This window comes from Urocampus carinirostris, chromosome 11, assembly GCF_059441175.1.
Source record: "Urocampus carinirostris isolate Australia breed hairy pipefish chromosome 11, RoL_Ucar_1.0, whole genome shotgun sequence".
NCBI lineage: Eukaryota > Metazoa > Chordata > Actinopteri > Syngnathiformes > Syngnathidae > Urocampus > Urocampus carinirostris.
Window position 1 is genome coordinate 16,451,233 of NC_142359.1, and position 16,952 is coordinate 16,468,184.

Sequence of the window (16,952 nt, forward strand, 5' to 3'; positions counted from 1 at the left end):
TCATTTTTTTATCTGTTGAAAATTAGCTCTCGAGTTTTATGGATGGAATCCAACACACAATGGAGAAAAGGGGGTGAACATCCAGTAGTTTGTATCAAAGATAACATATTCAAAGACAAATTCTGTGAGCATGTGTCGTAGTTTTATTAGAAAATCAAAGACCACCTGACCCCCCAGGTTTTTTATTGCAAGTGTGTGTACGTACCTCATTTTCATATACAGCAATGTTTCCCAACTTTTGAGCAAAGACACTTTTTTTTGTAAATAGGAATTTCTCTCGGCCAACCATCCATCAAAAAATTTTAATTACCTGCACTAGTTTAACATGTTTTCTTTTAATCCTTAAATTGTTATGTTGGCTAATTTTACAGTAGTACGTTTTTTTTCTTCATTTGTCGTCAGTGGTTGTAATTCAGGTAATTTATTTTGGATAAGAATGTTGCAGTCTTTTTGGATTTTAATATATTTTAATCCATTTCTCTGACTCAAATGAGCAAAATTATCTGCCAGTGGAACCATATTTGTATTATGTTGGAACTTAATTTGTTTTTTAAAAACCTATTATAAATAAATCAGCAAAAAATCAAGTGCAAAATGTTCACATTTTTAGATATGTTTCTATTTTCTTACAGTTCAATCTTAAACGGCTTTTTTTCGAATAAGTTGTTAAATACACTGTACTGCGTCATGAGCAGATTGTTTAGTATAATCATAGAAGAGAAAAAATCTATCTGCCACCACCTTCTAATATGGATGAATGGTACAGTTGCTCTGCTTATTATTCAGAAACAATACTGAACAATTGCATAATTTGCAAAGATAAAATCGGCCACTTTCCTGCAGCACACTAGGCTAGGTTTTACATCACACTAGTGTGCCCTGGCCCACTGGTTGAAAAACTGATAGTTATTTTACACATCTTTCCTAAAGTAACTGATTGCTTGAATTACAGTACAAAGTCGCTGTCCAAGGCGTTTCAAAAAATTGATATATTTATTATAATTGATAATATTCAAGTATATGTATTTCCCCTGTACTAACTCACGAGCAGATCATTTTTAAATAAAAAGAAAAAATGGGAATTTTGCTGGATCCTGTTATTTAAGATGTGCTTCAGCTTGTTTGGCAGGACTTGGATCACAGACTTGAAGTATGCCGTGTCTCAGGCGATGCACATATTAAACATTTGTGAAACTGTTTACATTATCCATATGCTTTGGAATTTTTTTTTCGGATTTGGATGAATAAATCTTATCTTCAACACTTTTTATTTCATTTGCCTTAATCATGTACTATCTCACATTTACATCTTGAAGCATATCCAATTTTTCAAAACACCCTTTACATGTTTCCGTTTTTATTTTGCACACAAGCTTTGTTTTGAATACAGCATTCAATTGTGAGAGGTTGTAGGTGTTTCCCTTAAAAGAAAAATCAATGTGCTTCCATTTTCTGAATGAGTTCTAAATATATAGTTCTTCTCGAGTCACCAGACAATGCATTATATGTAACAACACTGCAGCTCGTCCCGTTGCGGGGTTGGAGACACCTGAAGCGTAAAGGCAACGGTCAGTGAACAGTGAGACACTGTTACCTTCTGTGTACGGGTTTTATTTTCACCCCGGGAGCTTAGGTGGTCACCATTCGTCACCTTGTTTTAACACTGATTCCAAATATCTTGAGTATTCATGGTCAACCCACACTTAACATTTGGTATTGAGGACAAAGACCACCCGCTCTCGCAGCCCCCTTTCCATTAAGGAAAGTGGCGGAAGTAATCCGCACACGCTCGCTTGCTGCGCGACATCTTGTTCACTGATTTGTAAAATTAAATCAGCTTCGGATTTCATGCAACAAATCTGACATTGTATGCTTTTAATAGCATTTTGAGCTCGGAATCACACACGGCCTGTCTGTAAACAGGAGTGACAAAGCTTTTAACCGAATCAGTTAAATCCTGGCAAACAACAAACGGAGTCTTAGAAGTTGGCTTGGCCTGTCAAGTCCCATCTTTGCGCACACTTGAAGGCTTTAGCTAACTTGCTGGAAAAAAGCATGTGGATGAACACTGCATGACATAAGCAATGAGCTGCAGTGTGCAGCTGAGCTTCTCGTCAGACCCCCGCTCCCTCCAAATAAAATTTGACTAATTCGAGAGGTTGCCACCTTCCATATTTGCAACAGTCACTCTTCGTCTTTTTCCAATTGTTAGTTGGCAGCGCGGATGTCCAGCATGGCGTGCAGCTCACCAGGCTCATATCCCAGAAGGCCTTGTAGGTTGCAGACAAAGCGGTAGACATAGCGCTTGCCCACAGTCTTGCGGATGATGTTCTTATCGTAGTAGTAGCGCAAGCCCCGGCTCAGCTTCTCATAGTTCATTTTAGGCTTGTGCTTGCGGCGGCCCCACAGCAACGCCACCTACAAGACAAGCCAGCACCGATTCACACGTCTGCTCTGTGTAGCAACTCAAGCATCCACAATACAGGTTTGCCGTCTAGGCCCTAAATCACGGGCCGGATCAGGCCAATCAACATGTTTTTTCCGTTGCTGTGAGAACCAGAAGGAAAAAAATGACCCGCTTCTTGTCAAACTATCACCTGCAGTTTTAAATATGTCCACGAGATGTCCCCAAAGCCACGTGCCACTCCAAACCACCCAATGAAGCTGTACATGCTGACTACCAGTTATCAAACAAAGAACATTTGTGGAAACGCCCTTCCCAATGTTATTTTATTTAAAATAGAAGTCTTTGTTTAAAGCAAAACGATTGCACTCACCGATATTTCTAGCCTGTGTCCCTTTGTGTACCCCCATAATGATATATAATTTTTTTAAATCAGTTTTATTTACTAAGATACTACATTTCATACAAGAAAACTCCTCTGAAGTACCCCATTGAGTATTTCAATGCAAATGATCAAATTTAGGCTTAAAAAGGAGATATCACTTTGCTATTACCCTTAAAAGTTTTTGTGTACATTATTTTTGGGGGTATATTTTCTGTGTTTTGATCAATTGAATGAAATGATCCCTTTATAAACAAATAAAACACAACTTATGCAGGTAAATGCTAAGGATCAAAAATGGACTGGCTTATGTTATCCATTTTCCTCATGTAATGCTGATATAATAGATGTAATATTAATAGATGACAATTAATGTTTTTTATTAGCATACCCAAAAATATAAATTCATCAATCAGCTATTTTTTTCTCGGCCCGGCCGCTGTGAAAGTTTTTTCGAAACAATGTGGTCCGCCACTCAAAAAGTTTGCCTACCCCTGCCCTAAATGTACCTCGTCTGGGTCGGTCAACTTGAACTCCCAGCCGTCTCCGGTCCAACTGATGCACGACTGGCAGCTTCGGTCGGTCAGCAGCTCCAGCAAAAATTGCCAAAGCTGGATGGGTCCACTCCCTGACAACCAAAGAGACGGTTGCTAAGATCGCCATTACGCTAGCAGACACATGTTGTGACTCACCTGTGTAACCGGCAAGGACAGCTGCCGGGATGACGGGTGAGCCAGCATCTGCTTTGTCCCCGACGTATTCCTTGAAGCTTTTGTAGGGTTGGACTAAAGTGAATACGTCCCCGCATGGGCCCTCGTCCGACAAGGCTTCCATGTCGTGGACCCCATCCGTCCAAATCAAAGAGCTGGAGTGAGACATCTCAGCCTCAGAATCAGACTCTGCAAAGAGCACGACGCAACACTGTTTTGTTTTTTCAGAAAAATCTAGCGTCACTGGCCTTTTCAATATGTGCCACATCCAGTGTTGGGAATAACGCATTCCTGTTCTCCTTAACAAGTATTGTTACACATTATTGATGAAAAAAAAAAGTATCTCAACTGTTGTTCTAACATGGTGCGTTACTCCATTACTTTTTAAAAGCATACCGTGAATCACAACGTCTACAGCAACTTGGCATATTCTCCTTTACTCTTGAAATAAAATAGAACCTGCTTTCTGACAGCAACACAACGCTGAATACATTAAAGGCGAAAGCTGGGATGTTTCTAGTTATACTACCTACAAAACACATCTGAATAGAGTTACGGTGGCGCTGTTTCAAGCAAAGAGTGCGAGGGCTCCAAGAGCCAAGAAGAGATCCGCAGGTTCGAGAGCGTTCTCCATTCGGGCCCAGTGCTGTGGAATGCTCTTCCCCCTGAGATTCGATCTGCAACCTCAGTGTAACTGTTTAAATCTAGGCTTAAAACACACTTCTATTCTATAACATATGAATAACCTATATTTTATTTTGACAATATCTGTGTATTATTTGTTATTGCAACATCCATTGCAGCAAGGTCATCCTGGAAGAGAGACTACCTCATGTACGGTCCCTTCTCAATGTTTCTTCATTTTCCTCATGTTGAGGTTTTTGAGTTTTTCCTTGCCCTCATGTAGGTTTTAGATCAGGGGATGGTGTAATAATAGTCTGTGGTTTGCAATAATCTGTGGTCTGTGCAGCCCTTTGAGACTCTTTGTGATTAAGGGCTATACAAATAAACATGACTTGACTAATTGCCCACTACTGATATTTTTCTTACCGTATTTAATCAAATCCTAGTCATATTTACAACTATAAAATAAAATACTGAAATTAAGGGGTAATATGCGCATATTTGGTTTCGGGTCACCATTTGTAAATGGTGGGCAGTGCGCGGGGACATTTTTGGCTTATACAGGAACAAAACAAAAAAAATCAATGGATCAAACGTGAGCATGAGCTTTACGGTAAGAGAGTGCAGAATTTTGGTATTCTTATTTGTGAAATATTTTTTCCAACTACACCATGCCTGAAAAAAAAGGAAAACGTCTTGGACATTACCCAGAAATGAAGAAGCAGAATCTCGAGTTTTTTTAAATCCCAGAAACAAAATAGATATGGAGTGTTTCGGCTAAATGATAGTTTCCAAGCTATCAAGATTTGCACAAGCCAAGAAATATGAAGGGTTCACCTCTTCTACAGGTTGGTGTACACGTTTTCTTCTATTATTTTTTGTTTTGTGGCTATTTTTAAGCAGTTGAAGGGGGGGTTGTCTTTACTGTGAGTATATAATTTGTAACTCAGTAGTTACTTTTAGAGTAAAATGCTGCTTTTTGGTGTCAATTACTTTTAAAATGAAGTAACTAGTAACTTAACTAATTACGGTTTTCAGTAATGTCCCCAACACTGGCCACAACTATCTGTGGAACAAACCTCGACTGTTGGGAAGCTGGCAGGGGGAAGAAACGGCACACGTTGGCATCACAGCGCCACAATCACGATCATAATCTGAAGATGAGAAACATTAGGGGGTGACAGCAACCAGTGCGAAGTGGGAATTGTGCCATTCTCACCACGTCTCATGATCTCTAGGTGTTCCCACAAGATCTCACCAGCGGCACCGTCGGACGTCAGACTCAGGAAAGCATCACGGTCCAGTCGGCACAGCTCGTGACCGCCGAGGCCCTTCAGGTCCGAGCCTAATGAGTGCAGCCCGAATTCGGCCCGGCACCAGTCAAGCCAGTGATTCACTTCCCACTCAGACCATAAAATGGGATCTAAAAGGCAGTCCCATAAATTGCAGAAAGATATATCAAAATCCAAATGACCTAAAACTCACTCTCCTGTTTGGACTTTCACCTGGCGGGAAGCGATGGGTAACCCTCTCTTGAGTGAAACCAGCAAAACTGGCTCGCAGCGCCTGGCACAGAACCTCTTTGCTTGTCGGGGTGAGCGGAGGGACCTCCATGGGGTCCAGCTCTGTTTCACAAGACATTCTAGTCACAAAATGAGCATCTGGATTTTTTTTGCAGGAGACCTAAACAATAACATCTTAAAACATCCACATTGTGTAAGGCATGTCTATTTACACCCCAAATAAGGTTACTTTACCTCCCTTAAAATGAATCAAAGAGGTCAAAAAATTCCAACTTAAAAAATTCACATTTCCAAGCTCAAATCGAAAATATTTCGAGAAAGGAGATAAAATCTTACCGTACGCAGTGCAGTCCATACCAATGTGAGGAGACAACAGGTGAGGTGAGAGCTGAAATGGAAAAATTGAAAGAGGGTGGGAGGGGCCGTCCCCTTAACAGGAGGGGGGGTTCTTGACAAGTGTCAATCAGCAAGCCAAAGGAGGGGGCAGATATCCATGAGGTAAAATGTCATGCTTGCTTTTATATATATATATATATATATATATATATATATATAAATTTTCCCTTCAAATGATTTGAAACATCCCCCACCCCGTCATTTTTTTCTCTAACACACAAAGCTGGATTTTGAGTCAACTACATTTGCCATTTATTGACAAAGATAAACTTGGACAGACATTGAAAATGACAGTGCGAGAGTTAAACGTGCAAATGTTTACAATAGATCAAAGTGCTTTTACATCGTTTGTTAGAATTCACTAGACAGCACAATAACAGTTTTTTTAGTGGTCTCACTGAAGTATGACAAGGCGCTCAGCTAAGATCCGACGAAGCATTGTCGAAGGGACGTCAGCATGCAGGAGAATGAGACAATGATAAAGACCTCTTACAGTAGACCTGCCATCACAGTGCAGAAGTTGACGGTACGTAACAGTGTTTTCAAAGGCTTTTGGGAGTGTGTATGCGGGTGCGGTCCCAGTCCACATCATATCATTTGACTAAAGAACTACTTATTTCTCTTTTCATGTGGAAGTTTAGGTTAAAAGCTGCAATCGAGAAAGGCTAGATAGGTTTTATTTTTACTTTTTTTGAAGATGGGGGCTTAGTTTGATGGAGCATGATACTTTCACGCGCACATTAGCGGGGGTCATCTGGTGCGGGGATCTTCTCCAAACTAGGCTCCATGCCCCAGATCTCCCGAGCGTACTGGGAAATGGTGCGATCACTAGAGAATTTACCCGACCCGGCAATGTTCCTGATCACCATCTTTGTCCACTCTTTTGGGTTCTGGTAATACACAGGATCAAATTGAGGAGAACAGAGAAAGGAGCATTCAGGTCAAGCAGGTTCATTTTTTGCATGGAATGGAAGAAAAGTAGCCATTGATTGCTGACCTTGTAGAGGGCGCTCACTTTTTCCTGGCATTTGATGTAATCTTCATAGTCTGCAAACACCTTGAACCTGTAGCACGTGCATGCACACACACACACACACACACACACACACACGTGGACACAAAAACCATGTCAATTTAGTCGAGCAGCCATATGTCGGCGTAAAAGGAGCCTATTGGCGTTGATTTTTAGACCTGTCGTGATGCATCAGCATATTAACCAGATCCTTAAAAAGGTCCACCTGACCCGGGCTGAACATGCCCGCCGCGATCTGAGAGACAGCCTGCTTCAACTCGGGCAGACGGTTGTAGTAGCTCATTGCGTCATATCTGGAAAAACATGAAACCACAGTCACTATTGTATTAATTTAAACATCCACTCATTACACTGAGAATATTTTCATCAGGTTCTCCATAGGGTTGGAATGAGTGTATGGTGATGACAGGCATCAACATCCTCGGCTTTGTGATTTTATTTTCTTGAAAAATCTAAAATGTTATTTTATCAAGTCGACGAAAAAAATGTTATGTTGATATTGCATCGTGTTGTGAGGAATTATATCAAAGTGTCTTTTGGCAAAACACTGAAGAGTGCCTTACATGGCGGCAGGTAACCCCCAGTGTAAATGGGCGAATGAAAGTTGTTGTAAATCCCTTTGGGCACTAGATTTTAATATATAAATCTCTACATAAATTAGGTAAATTTACCGTTTTTTTATGAACTATAAATTGGCATTAGTGAAATTTTGGGGGGAAAAAATTGTAAATTTGGACCTTCTATTACAGTTAATGGATCCAACTTAACCACCTGGATTGTAGGGGCACCACTTCAGGCAGCGTCCATTCCTATCATTCCTATATCTTTTGGGCAAGGATTTGCTCCCCCACATGAAACAGATAGCACTGGCTTCCCTGGGTACTAGTACTTGTAGCAGGAGAAACCTCCAGATTAACTCAGATACAGCACCATCATCAGCCGCTTGCCCATTTTTTAGTAAAAAATTAGGGGTGACCATTATACACGAGTGAGTCTTAAACATGAGTAAATACTGTAAGTTAGATTCTTCGGTGAACAAAATACTGTGGTTCTAATAAAATGAAGGATCTCATCTCATTAGCTGCACCGCTTATCCTCAGTGGGGTCGCGGGGGTGCTGGAGCCCATCCCAGCAATCATCGGGCAGTGGGCAGGGGACACCCTGAACTGGTTGCCAGCCAATCGCAGGGCACACAGGGACAGTCAACTTGCTCGCTCATTCACACCTAGGGAGAATTTAGACCGGCCAATCCACCTGAAATGCATGTCTTTGGAAAGTGGGAGGAAACCGGAGTGCCCGGAGGAAACCCACGCAAGCACGGGGAGAACATACAAACTCCGCACAGGAAGTCCGGTTGCCGGATTTGAACCCACACAGGAGGTTCCCAAGACCTTAGAACTGTGCCGCACGCGCGCTAACCACTGCGCCGCCGTGCTGCCGCATCCAGATGTGTGCTTCCGCATCCAGATGTGTGCTTCAGTTTTTGTGCTATATATCCATAAATGAAGGATATATTGCACAAAAAAACATATTTTTGTCAAAACAAACGAATAGAAATAATGTCTGATTATAAAATGACATAAAGACAAAAAAAATCAAAACATTGAAACAAATTCGACTTGATTCTAAGATGCCTTTAATTTTTAAGACTAAATTTTAAAACATATAATTAAGTATACTCTCATTCTATGCCAGTTTTTCAATGTCCTAAATCTTTCTACATTAATTGGTTGGTAAATTTGGACCTCTTTTGGGTGAATTTTGAAGTTGTGTGGTGTCAGTGAGCGCTCACCCCTTTTTGTCCAAAGCCTCTACGTCCTTGACGCGCATGCCAAAGATGAAAAGGTTCTCCTCGCCAGCCTCCTCCGCCATCTCCACGTTGGCACCATCCATTGTACCGATGGTGAGGGCTCCATTCAGCATAAACTTCATGTTGCCCGTGCCTGAGGCTTCTGTGCCAGCGGTGGAGATCTGCTCGGACAGATCTGCGGCCGGGATGACTGCAGACGCCGGTGGGATTCAAACATCAACGCTTGTGTTGCTGCTCCGAGGGTAAAGTTAAGGGGATAGCTACCTTTCTCTGCAAGAGTGACTCGATAGTTCTCCAGGAAGATGACTTTCAGCCGATCTCCTATCACAGGGTCGTTGTTGACAACGTTTCCGATGGAGGTGATCAGCTGGATGATGAGCTTGGCTGTGTGGTAACCTGGAGCCGCCTAGACAGCAATGGCACGTGAGGCACATTTTGGAGGATTCATTCTGATAAATTATTTTGATATTTAAAGAAAACCTGTCATTGTGCATTTTGACGGACCCGAGAGTGATGGAAATATTTTAAAAATACCGGAACGTTGAAACGGGATGGAAGAGCACAAATATGACACATACGACGATTTGTGTTGTAATAAATGCAATAGGGAGATTAGATTGCTAACAAAAAGTGCATTGATATGGTAAATTAGTGAAAGGCTACATAAAGGAATTTGGGATAATTGCCAATACGTCTGGGCAACTAGCGGGATTAATACTCAGTTACTAGGCATGTTTGAATTATGCATGGGTATTTAATGGACATCTCCTCCAGAAATTAAGGTTGTACTTGCTACTTATGATATGAAATCCCTTTTATTTTGTCATTTGTGTTTGCTGCCGTTGGTGCATGCACAAAAAGTAACAATGCAGTAAAGTTTCATTCATTCATTCATTTATTCACTTACTAATGTACTTGAAGCAGGCCTCTTCCTACTCTTAACATTTTGCATGATTGTTGAAAGCCGGTCATATATTTCTCTATGCAGTGTAGTATGCTACACTGACAAATGGAAAAGCGGGGACGAGAAGGATGACACTCTCCACCACTGCTCCCCGATTCCACCCATTCCTGATTGGCCCAAAAAGCTTTGCCAAAAGTAAGACAAAAGCAAGTAGGCGCGGTGGGAAAATAAGCACAAGGGCTCTTTGAACTCAGTTGAGCATTGTTAACACATATTTAGTAGAGAAAATATTTAACTTTCAAGAGTAAGGACATTTCAAACGATGAACCCCACCTTTGAATACTAAGATGTTATAAGTTTGTAAACACAAAATGTTGAGCATGTTGTTAATATCTTGTTTTCTTGGTTTGCCTAATTATATATTCAATCTTAAATGAAATTGCTTTTGAATATCAGAAAGGCGTTGTTGCTCCCCAAGTGCCCTCATTCTAGGTAAGAGAAGCGTGATACAAAAAAAATAGTAGATGGGTCACCTTTCCTCCAATCATGACGGTCCTCGGGGTCCATGCTTTGTTAGGCTCCTTCCTGATTCCTGCATTTAAAAAGAGAAAAAGATCTTTGTGTCAGCCGTTTCTTCAGAGTGCTTCGTTTGTGGTGGTTATAGGAAGCACCCACGGTTGTATAGTGTGATGATGTGCAGACAGTTGAGCAGTTGCCTCTTGTATTCATGGATGCGCTTCACTTGCACATCGAACATGGAGCCGGGGTTGATCTTCACGCCATAGTGCTCCTCCAGATGGGCGGCAAACTTCATCTTGTTCTCCTGCAGTCCAGAGGTTTGCTTGCAAATATTCTATCAAGGAAGCGGTTTGGTTGTTGCAATTCGCCAGCTCACCTGTTTGACTTTGGCCACGTCTCGGATGAAGGCGTCGTCATTGACAAACTCCAGGAGCCCCTTCAGTCGGTCCAAGTCCCGGATGTAGTCATCACCGATTCTCTGTGGATTGGAAGAATTCAGCCGTCATCGGGAAGTATTGCCAAGTAGCAGCTTTTTGCTTGTGCTAAGTTCAGGAGGCTTAACATATTCAAATTAACCCTGGGGGCTACAATTATTTTGTCATGTTGTCATTGACAAAGGCGCAACAAACCTCTGCAATGACATCAGCCAGACCAGGATTGCACATGAGAAGCCAACGCCTGGGCGTGATGCCATTGGTCTTGTTCTGGAACTTGTCAGGATCCATGTCGTAGAAGTCTTTGAAGCTAAGAGAGAGACACAGCTACAGCCAAATTGCAGCCACGAAGCTATACGCAAGTTGCTTACACCGTGTCTTTGATAATTTCTGAGTGGATGCGTGCCACTCCATTGACGGCATGGGAGCCCACGATGCACAGGTGGGCCATGTTGATCTTCTTGACGTCCCCCTCCTCGATGAGAGACATGCGGCGGAGGCGGTCACTGTCGTTCGGGTACAACTTTGCCACGCGCTGTAACACAGTGACCATGACAGTACCCATTTATATGTGTCGGTAAATCAAATATTGAAAGGGCCACTGGGATTGTTTTTCTTGCTGTATCGAGCATGGTCCCATATTTGTCAAAAAGATTTTGGGGTGATTTAGATCACATCGTTTGTGAAAATAGAACATCTTTTTTTTTTTAATGTGTTTGTGTTTTTTTGGAAACTGTTCATTTGCATTTTAAAAGGGACATTGTGTTTTAAAAGAAGTAACTTCATTTATTTAAAAAAAACATTGATTTGAATAATAAGCAAAAATACATGAAGTATCATTTAAAAAGGTGCATTTTTAAATACTCTTAGTTTAAGAAATTTGTATTCATTTTACTTAACATGAGGCCCACGTAGAGGGAGCTGACATGATTTTTTGTCATCTTGCTGCTACGGGTGCCCCAAAAAGCAAAACCTTGTGAAAGGCTGGACAACAAAATGGGAAGAAAAAATGGTGCAGTTTGGTCACTTGAAGTCTTCGTAGTTTGTGTTTTTCCTTGAGCTTTGTAGCACTTGTCTTCCGTTGCACTACACCAGACCTGGGCACTCCGGTCCTGGAGGGCCGCACGTCCTGCCAGATTTTGAAGTTTGCTCTTCTTTAACTCAGGTGATACAAATTATAACCTCGTTAGCAAGCTAGCAAGTGCTCGTTAACAATACTGGTGATTGGAATCACCTGTATTGGATCAGAGAAACCTCAAAAATCATGCAGAACATGCGGCCCTCCAGGACCGGAGTGCCCAGGTCTGCACTACACAATACAGCAACATCTAGTCTTCAAATAATACACAGTGTCCCTTTAAGGCAGGGGTCTCAAACTCAATTTACTTGGGGGCCGCAAGAGCTGGGGTCCAGGTGAGGTTGAGCCAAATTAGGTTTTCCACAAGGAAACCTCTGATTAAAAACATTCCACTGTTCTCAAATATATTTTGAAATTATTGCTCCATCAAATAAGATCTAAAAATAAAATTAAAACATCAATAATTGATTTGAAAAAGAATCAATCAATCAGTAATGAATGAATCCGTAGTTTGCATGGGCTGCATTTACATTAAAATAAAGTGACAGTGTGTACGATTTGACCACTGTATTGTGTGGTGCAACCAAAAACAAGTGATGAAAAGCACAAGGACAAATACAAACTATGGAGACTCAAAGTCAGAAAACTGTTTTTCTTTTTTTTTTTTGGCAGGCTTTTCGTAATGTCCTTGTTTTTTTTGTTCCAGCAAGATAGCAGACAAGTATGTCAGGTCCCTTTCGGTGAAGGTTATTTTATGTAAAATAAATGGAGATTTTAACTTTAAAAACATACATGTTTATAGCATGTAATTTTTCTAATCGATATAAATATATTTATATAATTTTCAATGAATGTTTTTTACAACCAGGAGGCGCTTAATAATACAAGTTTTCCCTTTACATTTTTATATCAAGGCAGGGGCCTATAAGTATAATCCCGCAAGCCACGAGTTTGAGACCCCTGCTTTAAGGAAAGCTCCACAGTGTAAGAAATACAGCTATTAGCATTGGGTGGTCTTTACCTCCAGATGCCTCTTGTTGATCTCATAGACGATCTCCAGGTGACGTGGCAGTAGGTTATGGAAGAGATCCACAGGCCAGCGCTCCAGGGCCTCTGGCAGCACTGTGTGGTTGGTGTAGGCGCACGTTCGCACCACCACGTCCCAAGCCTGAACCCACACCAAAGACGGTCAGTTGCACGCCGGTCCACCAGATGATACCAAGTGCAATATTTACCAACCTTCTCCCATGTGAGCTTCTCCATATCCACCAGGATCCTCATCAGCTCAGGGATGGCTAATGCAGGATGGGTGTCGTTCAGCTGAATGGCCACCTGCCCCATGTAAACAAAAGGATAAAAATTGGAAAAGCTGTACGGCCGGGCGCAAGGGTCCAGGCGAGCTGTACAAACCTTGTCGGGCAGTGCCGACAGGTCCAAGCGCACAAAGTCGGTGGAGCCAAACTTGGACGCTTTGAATCGGCGAATGATGTCCTGCAGTGTGGCCGCCACCACAAAGTACTCCTGCTTCAGACGCAGCTCCTTGCCCTCGAAGAACTATACAGACCCAAAAGTATTAGGATCAAATTGGACCGCTATTTAGTTAAATTTTCTGTAATCATTCAATTGGGGCAAACCAATTTAGATCATTGAGGGGATACATGACACAGCACTTGAGACATGACTCACATTGTCGTTTGGGTAGAGAACCCTAGAGATGTTCTCGGCCAGGTTCCTATCCAGCACCGCCTGAATGTATCCGCCCACATTAACTGATGACAAAAATGTGTGAGACAGTGATCCAACAGTCGTTAACGGAGACAAGACGGGACTCACAGTCTTGAAGGTTAAAGTCACACGGGGCCTTGGCGGACCACAGCCTCATTGTGTTGACCACGTTGTTTCTGTACCCGGGCACCGGAGTGTCATAGGGAAGAGCCAGGACCACCTTTATCACAAAGAGTACTTGCGGTCCATTTTTCCTCTACACACGGGTCCAGGACATATTCTGGCAATACTTGCCTGCGTGTCAACCCATTTAACACCCTCAGGTGTGTGTTCTACTCGTCCGTAGAATTGGACCGGGCGCATGTACTCAGGCCGTGCCTTCTCCCAAGGGTTGCCATAACGCAGCCAATCGTCAGCCTCCTCCACCTGCGTTAACGCAGCCACGTCAATTTATTTACTTGATTTGTTGAGCAACGCAACATAGCCAATGACTTCTCTAAAGAAAAAAATCTGGCTTCAGGATTGTTCTTTGTGTCTGTATAATGACATTTACGATGGATCTTTAAGGGTTGTGGTCAAATGAGTGACAGAATTCCAATTGCAGTGGATTCAAACTTTCTATCCTCGTACCTGACGGCCATCAACAATCTTCTGATTAAAAATTCCAAACTCGTAGCGGATGCCATAGCCGTAAGCGGCCAGACCCAGGGAGGCCATGGAATCCAGGAAACAAGCTGAGAAGAAAAGCAGAAAACAGACTTCACCATGACCTGTTCGCACAGAGTGGAGTGCAATACTGAGAGCCTACCGGCCAGACGGCCCAGACCACCATTGCCTAAGCCAGCATCCTCCTCTATGTCTTGCAGTTCCTCCATGTCAAGGCCCAACTGAGAAACAAAACGGAGGTAGTTGGCTGGCGGTGCTGCAAAATCTCATGGTGCTCAGCCTCACCTGGTAGGTGGCCTCGTCACAAGCATTCTCCAAGGCCAGGTTTACCATGGTGTTTTGAAGGGTACGACCCATATAGAACTCCAAGGACAGATAGTAGACCCGCTGCATCAGTGACAGTAAAAGACAAGGGCTGATGTTTTTCAGTAAACACAGATTTGACTCTTTATTTCCACAACTGCCATTTTCTACAACGCTTTCCTGCTGTCAGGACAGCATACCTGTTAACCTGTACGTTTTTGCCGTACAAAGCATGTTTATTATGCATTTTAAGACGTGTATGACATACAAGAATATCTGTACAGAAAAACGCAAATTTGTCAATTATGGGTACCATCCGGTAAACACTGACTATCACGAAACGGCAAATCAATCAAGTCTAACGAGTTTGCCGCGGTAGCCTCTATATCGGTATCCTTTTTTTCGTTGCAAACGAAGCGAGCAGTTGGATGCTACTGTGCGCATGCGTACGCCGCCTAGGGATTTCCCATCATGCATCATTCCAGAAAATAAAATATGGTGTAAGATTATATTTTATTTTGTAAGGGAAAATACGACAGTTTGTAAGGGCATGGAGCCGTGGAGGTTGACAGGTATGGGACAAATGAAAAAATGCTGAGAACTGGCTCATGTTAGGCAGTGGTCAGCAACCACTGGGCAGCAGACCACTATGAAGCCAGGGGGCTTTTGGTACTGGACAACACAAAAAGAAAAAAAAAAAATATATATATATATATATACATATTTTGCTTTTACTATTAGTGAATACACACATGTTTTCACACAACCCTTAAAGTCTGGGTCTGCGTTTTACATTAGGAAGGTAGTTGGATGGGTGGATCATTTTACCACTAGGGTCGTAGGGGCACTATTTCCTGCGGTGTTCCTTGGGCAAGTACAGCCTGGTGGCACCCATCCCTCTCCAGGCCAACATATCACCATAATTGAGCAATGATTGATCAGTTGACATACATTGCTGACCTCATCTGCTAAGCATTGGATGCAACGGGAATCGAACTCGGATGGTGGCACCGAGAGCGCCGAACCATTATCCTAACCATTAGGGTTGTAGATGACAAAGGAAGAGGAATTGCGTTTTATCTCATCATCACACTATTTTTACTCACAGTGCCACGTCTATTTATCTAAATCCAAACTATAAATCCAAATGTGTGTGTGTGTGTGTGTTAAAGGGCTCGGAAACAGCTTATCTGAATTTCGTGAAAGTTTACACAGTTGTGCTTTAGGCCTTTGCGAGTGTCTTTAGCTAGGTTTCGTGTCAAGGCACCCCCAATAAATACAAAGACCACCCCCCCCAAAAAAAACACAAAACTGCTTTTGTTGGGTCTGCCTTTGTGGGGTCTAAAACACCCTGTAGCATCCAAATTTGGTACTGCAGCTCTTGAACACTCCATGCAGCCGAATCCAATCTATTAGCCCGGTAACACCTGGCCTTTTTGCTTGTGGAGAGTTATAGGAAAGAGTTAAGCCAAACCAAAGGTTTACAATGTTGTACTGTGAGTAAAAATGGTGGAATAGTGAGGTACAATCTGATGTCTTTTTCTATGTCATCTAGTGAATACACAGTGGATACGGGCTGTTTATTAATTACTTTTTTTACTGCGTACAGACATGAAACAAATCCAGAGTGCAGAAAAGGTGGCTGGCCACTGGTGTAAGCCTGTAAGGGATGCAGAGAGCCTCATCGACTGTTATGTAATCACTTGCAGTCACAGCTGTCAGCGGGATGGATTGACTATATGGACACGTTTTTCTCTCCCTGGGGCTCTTTAACTCTATGCCTCAAGCCCAGAGCACCGCCTTCCCTTTGCTACTTTCGCTTGCCAACTTTTCGCCCTCTTTTCTCTCAAGACCCATTCATGCCTTTCTCATCCCGTTTCCCCTCTTCTCTCCATCACGTTCTCCCTAAGCGCTTTTCTATCCTTTTCTAACTGTTCATCGAGCTCCTCCACCGCCCACCCTTTGGTCCCCGCCCCCTCTCGATGGTGCGTACGTGCAGGACTGCTGCACCAGACCGAGCGACCCACCTTAGGATCTGTCTCGTAGTAGTGCTGTTGAGTCCGGATCCAGCGGCCCACCAGGTGGTCGCGGACCGTATTAGCAAGGGCGAAGTAGTAGTCCCTCTTGGTGGCTACATTGCGGTCCTTCACCAAAGTGAAATGGAGATGTCGGTTAAAATTTAGCTTGAGGTCCGTGACATTCTCCACGCCGGCCAGACCCCGAACCGAAATTTGTTTTCTTTTCTCCTGGTCCGTCAAAGGTTTGGACATGGTGACGAGCGGCTTTGCGACAAAATCAAAAAATCGGATGGACACCTGTGTGAGGCGAGCGCGAAGTCGGAAATCGTCTCTCTGCAGTATTTATACGGCAAGTCTAGTTAGCGGACGCAAGCAAGCTTGGTTCCGAGTCGTGCTTGTCAAAATAAAAGCAGACGAGTAAAA

At 42.7% G+C, this 16,952-nt stretch overlaps 2 protein-coding genes across 2 annotated transcripts; both read right to left on the bottom strand.

The window, feature by feature from the left end:
- Positions 1-120: 120 nt before the first annotated feature.
- On the bottom strand, positions 121-6,174 carry LOC148356556 (protein C-ets-2-like). The gene is made up of 6 exons (XM_088346612.1): positions 5,626-6,174; positions 5,340-5,543; positions 5,200-5,274; positions 3,479-3,685; positions 3,296-3,414; positions 121-2,418 (listed from the first exon to the last, which is right to left on the bottom strand). The coding sequence occupies exons 1-6, from the start codon at positions 5,759-5,761 to the stop codon at positions 2,209-2,211; spliced, it is 951 nt and encodes a 316-aa protein (XP_088202738.1). The 5' UTR covers positions 5,762-6,174; the 3' UTR covers positions 121-2,208.
- A 100-nt stretch (positions 6,175-6,274) lies between these two features.
- LOC148356557 (glycogen phosphorylase, muscle form-like) lies at positions 6,275-16,890 on the bottom strand. The gene is made up of 20 exons (XM_088346611.1): positions 16,539-16,890; positions 14,494-14,595; positions 14,351-14,429; positions 14,173-14,276; positions 13,837-13,968; positions 13,651-13,762; positions 13,504-13,586; positions 13,228-13,371; positions 13,057-13,149; positions 12,839-12,985; positions 11,111-11,274; positions 10,935-11,049; positions 10,682-10,783; positions 10,462-10,609; positions 10,320-10,378; positions 9,147-9,288; positions 8,865-9,072; positions 7,231-7,365; positions 7,037-7,103; positions 6,275-6,929 (listed from the first exon to the last, which is right to left on the bottom strand). Exons 1-20 carry the CDS (start codon positions 16,779-16,781, stop codon positions 6,780-6,782), a joined length of 2,529 nt encoding a protein of 842 aa, XP_088202737.1. The 5' UTR covers positions 16,782-16,890; the 3' UTR covers positions 6,275-6,779.
- Between the last annotated feature and the right edge of the window lie 62 nt (positions 16,891-16,952).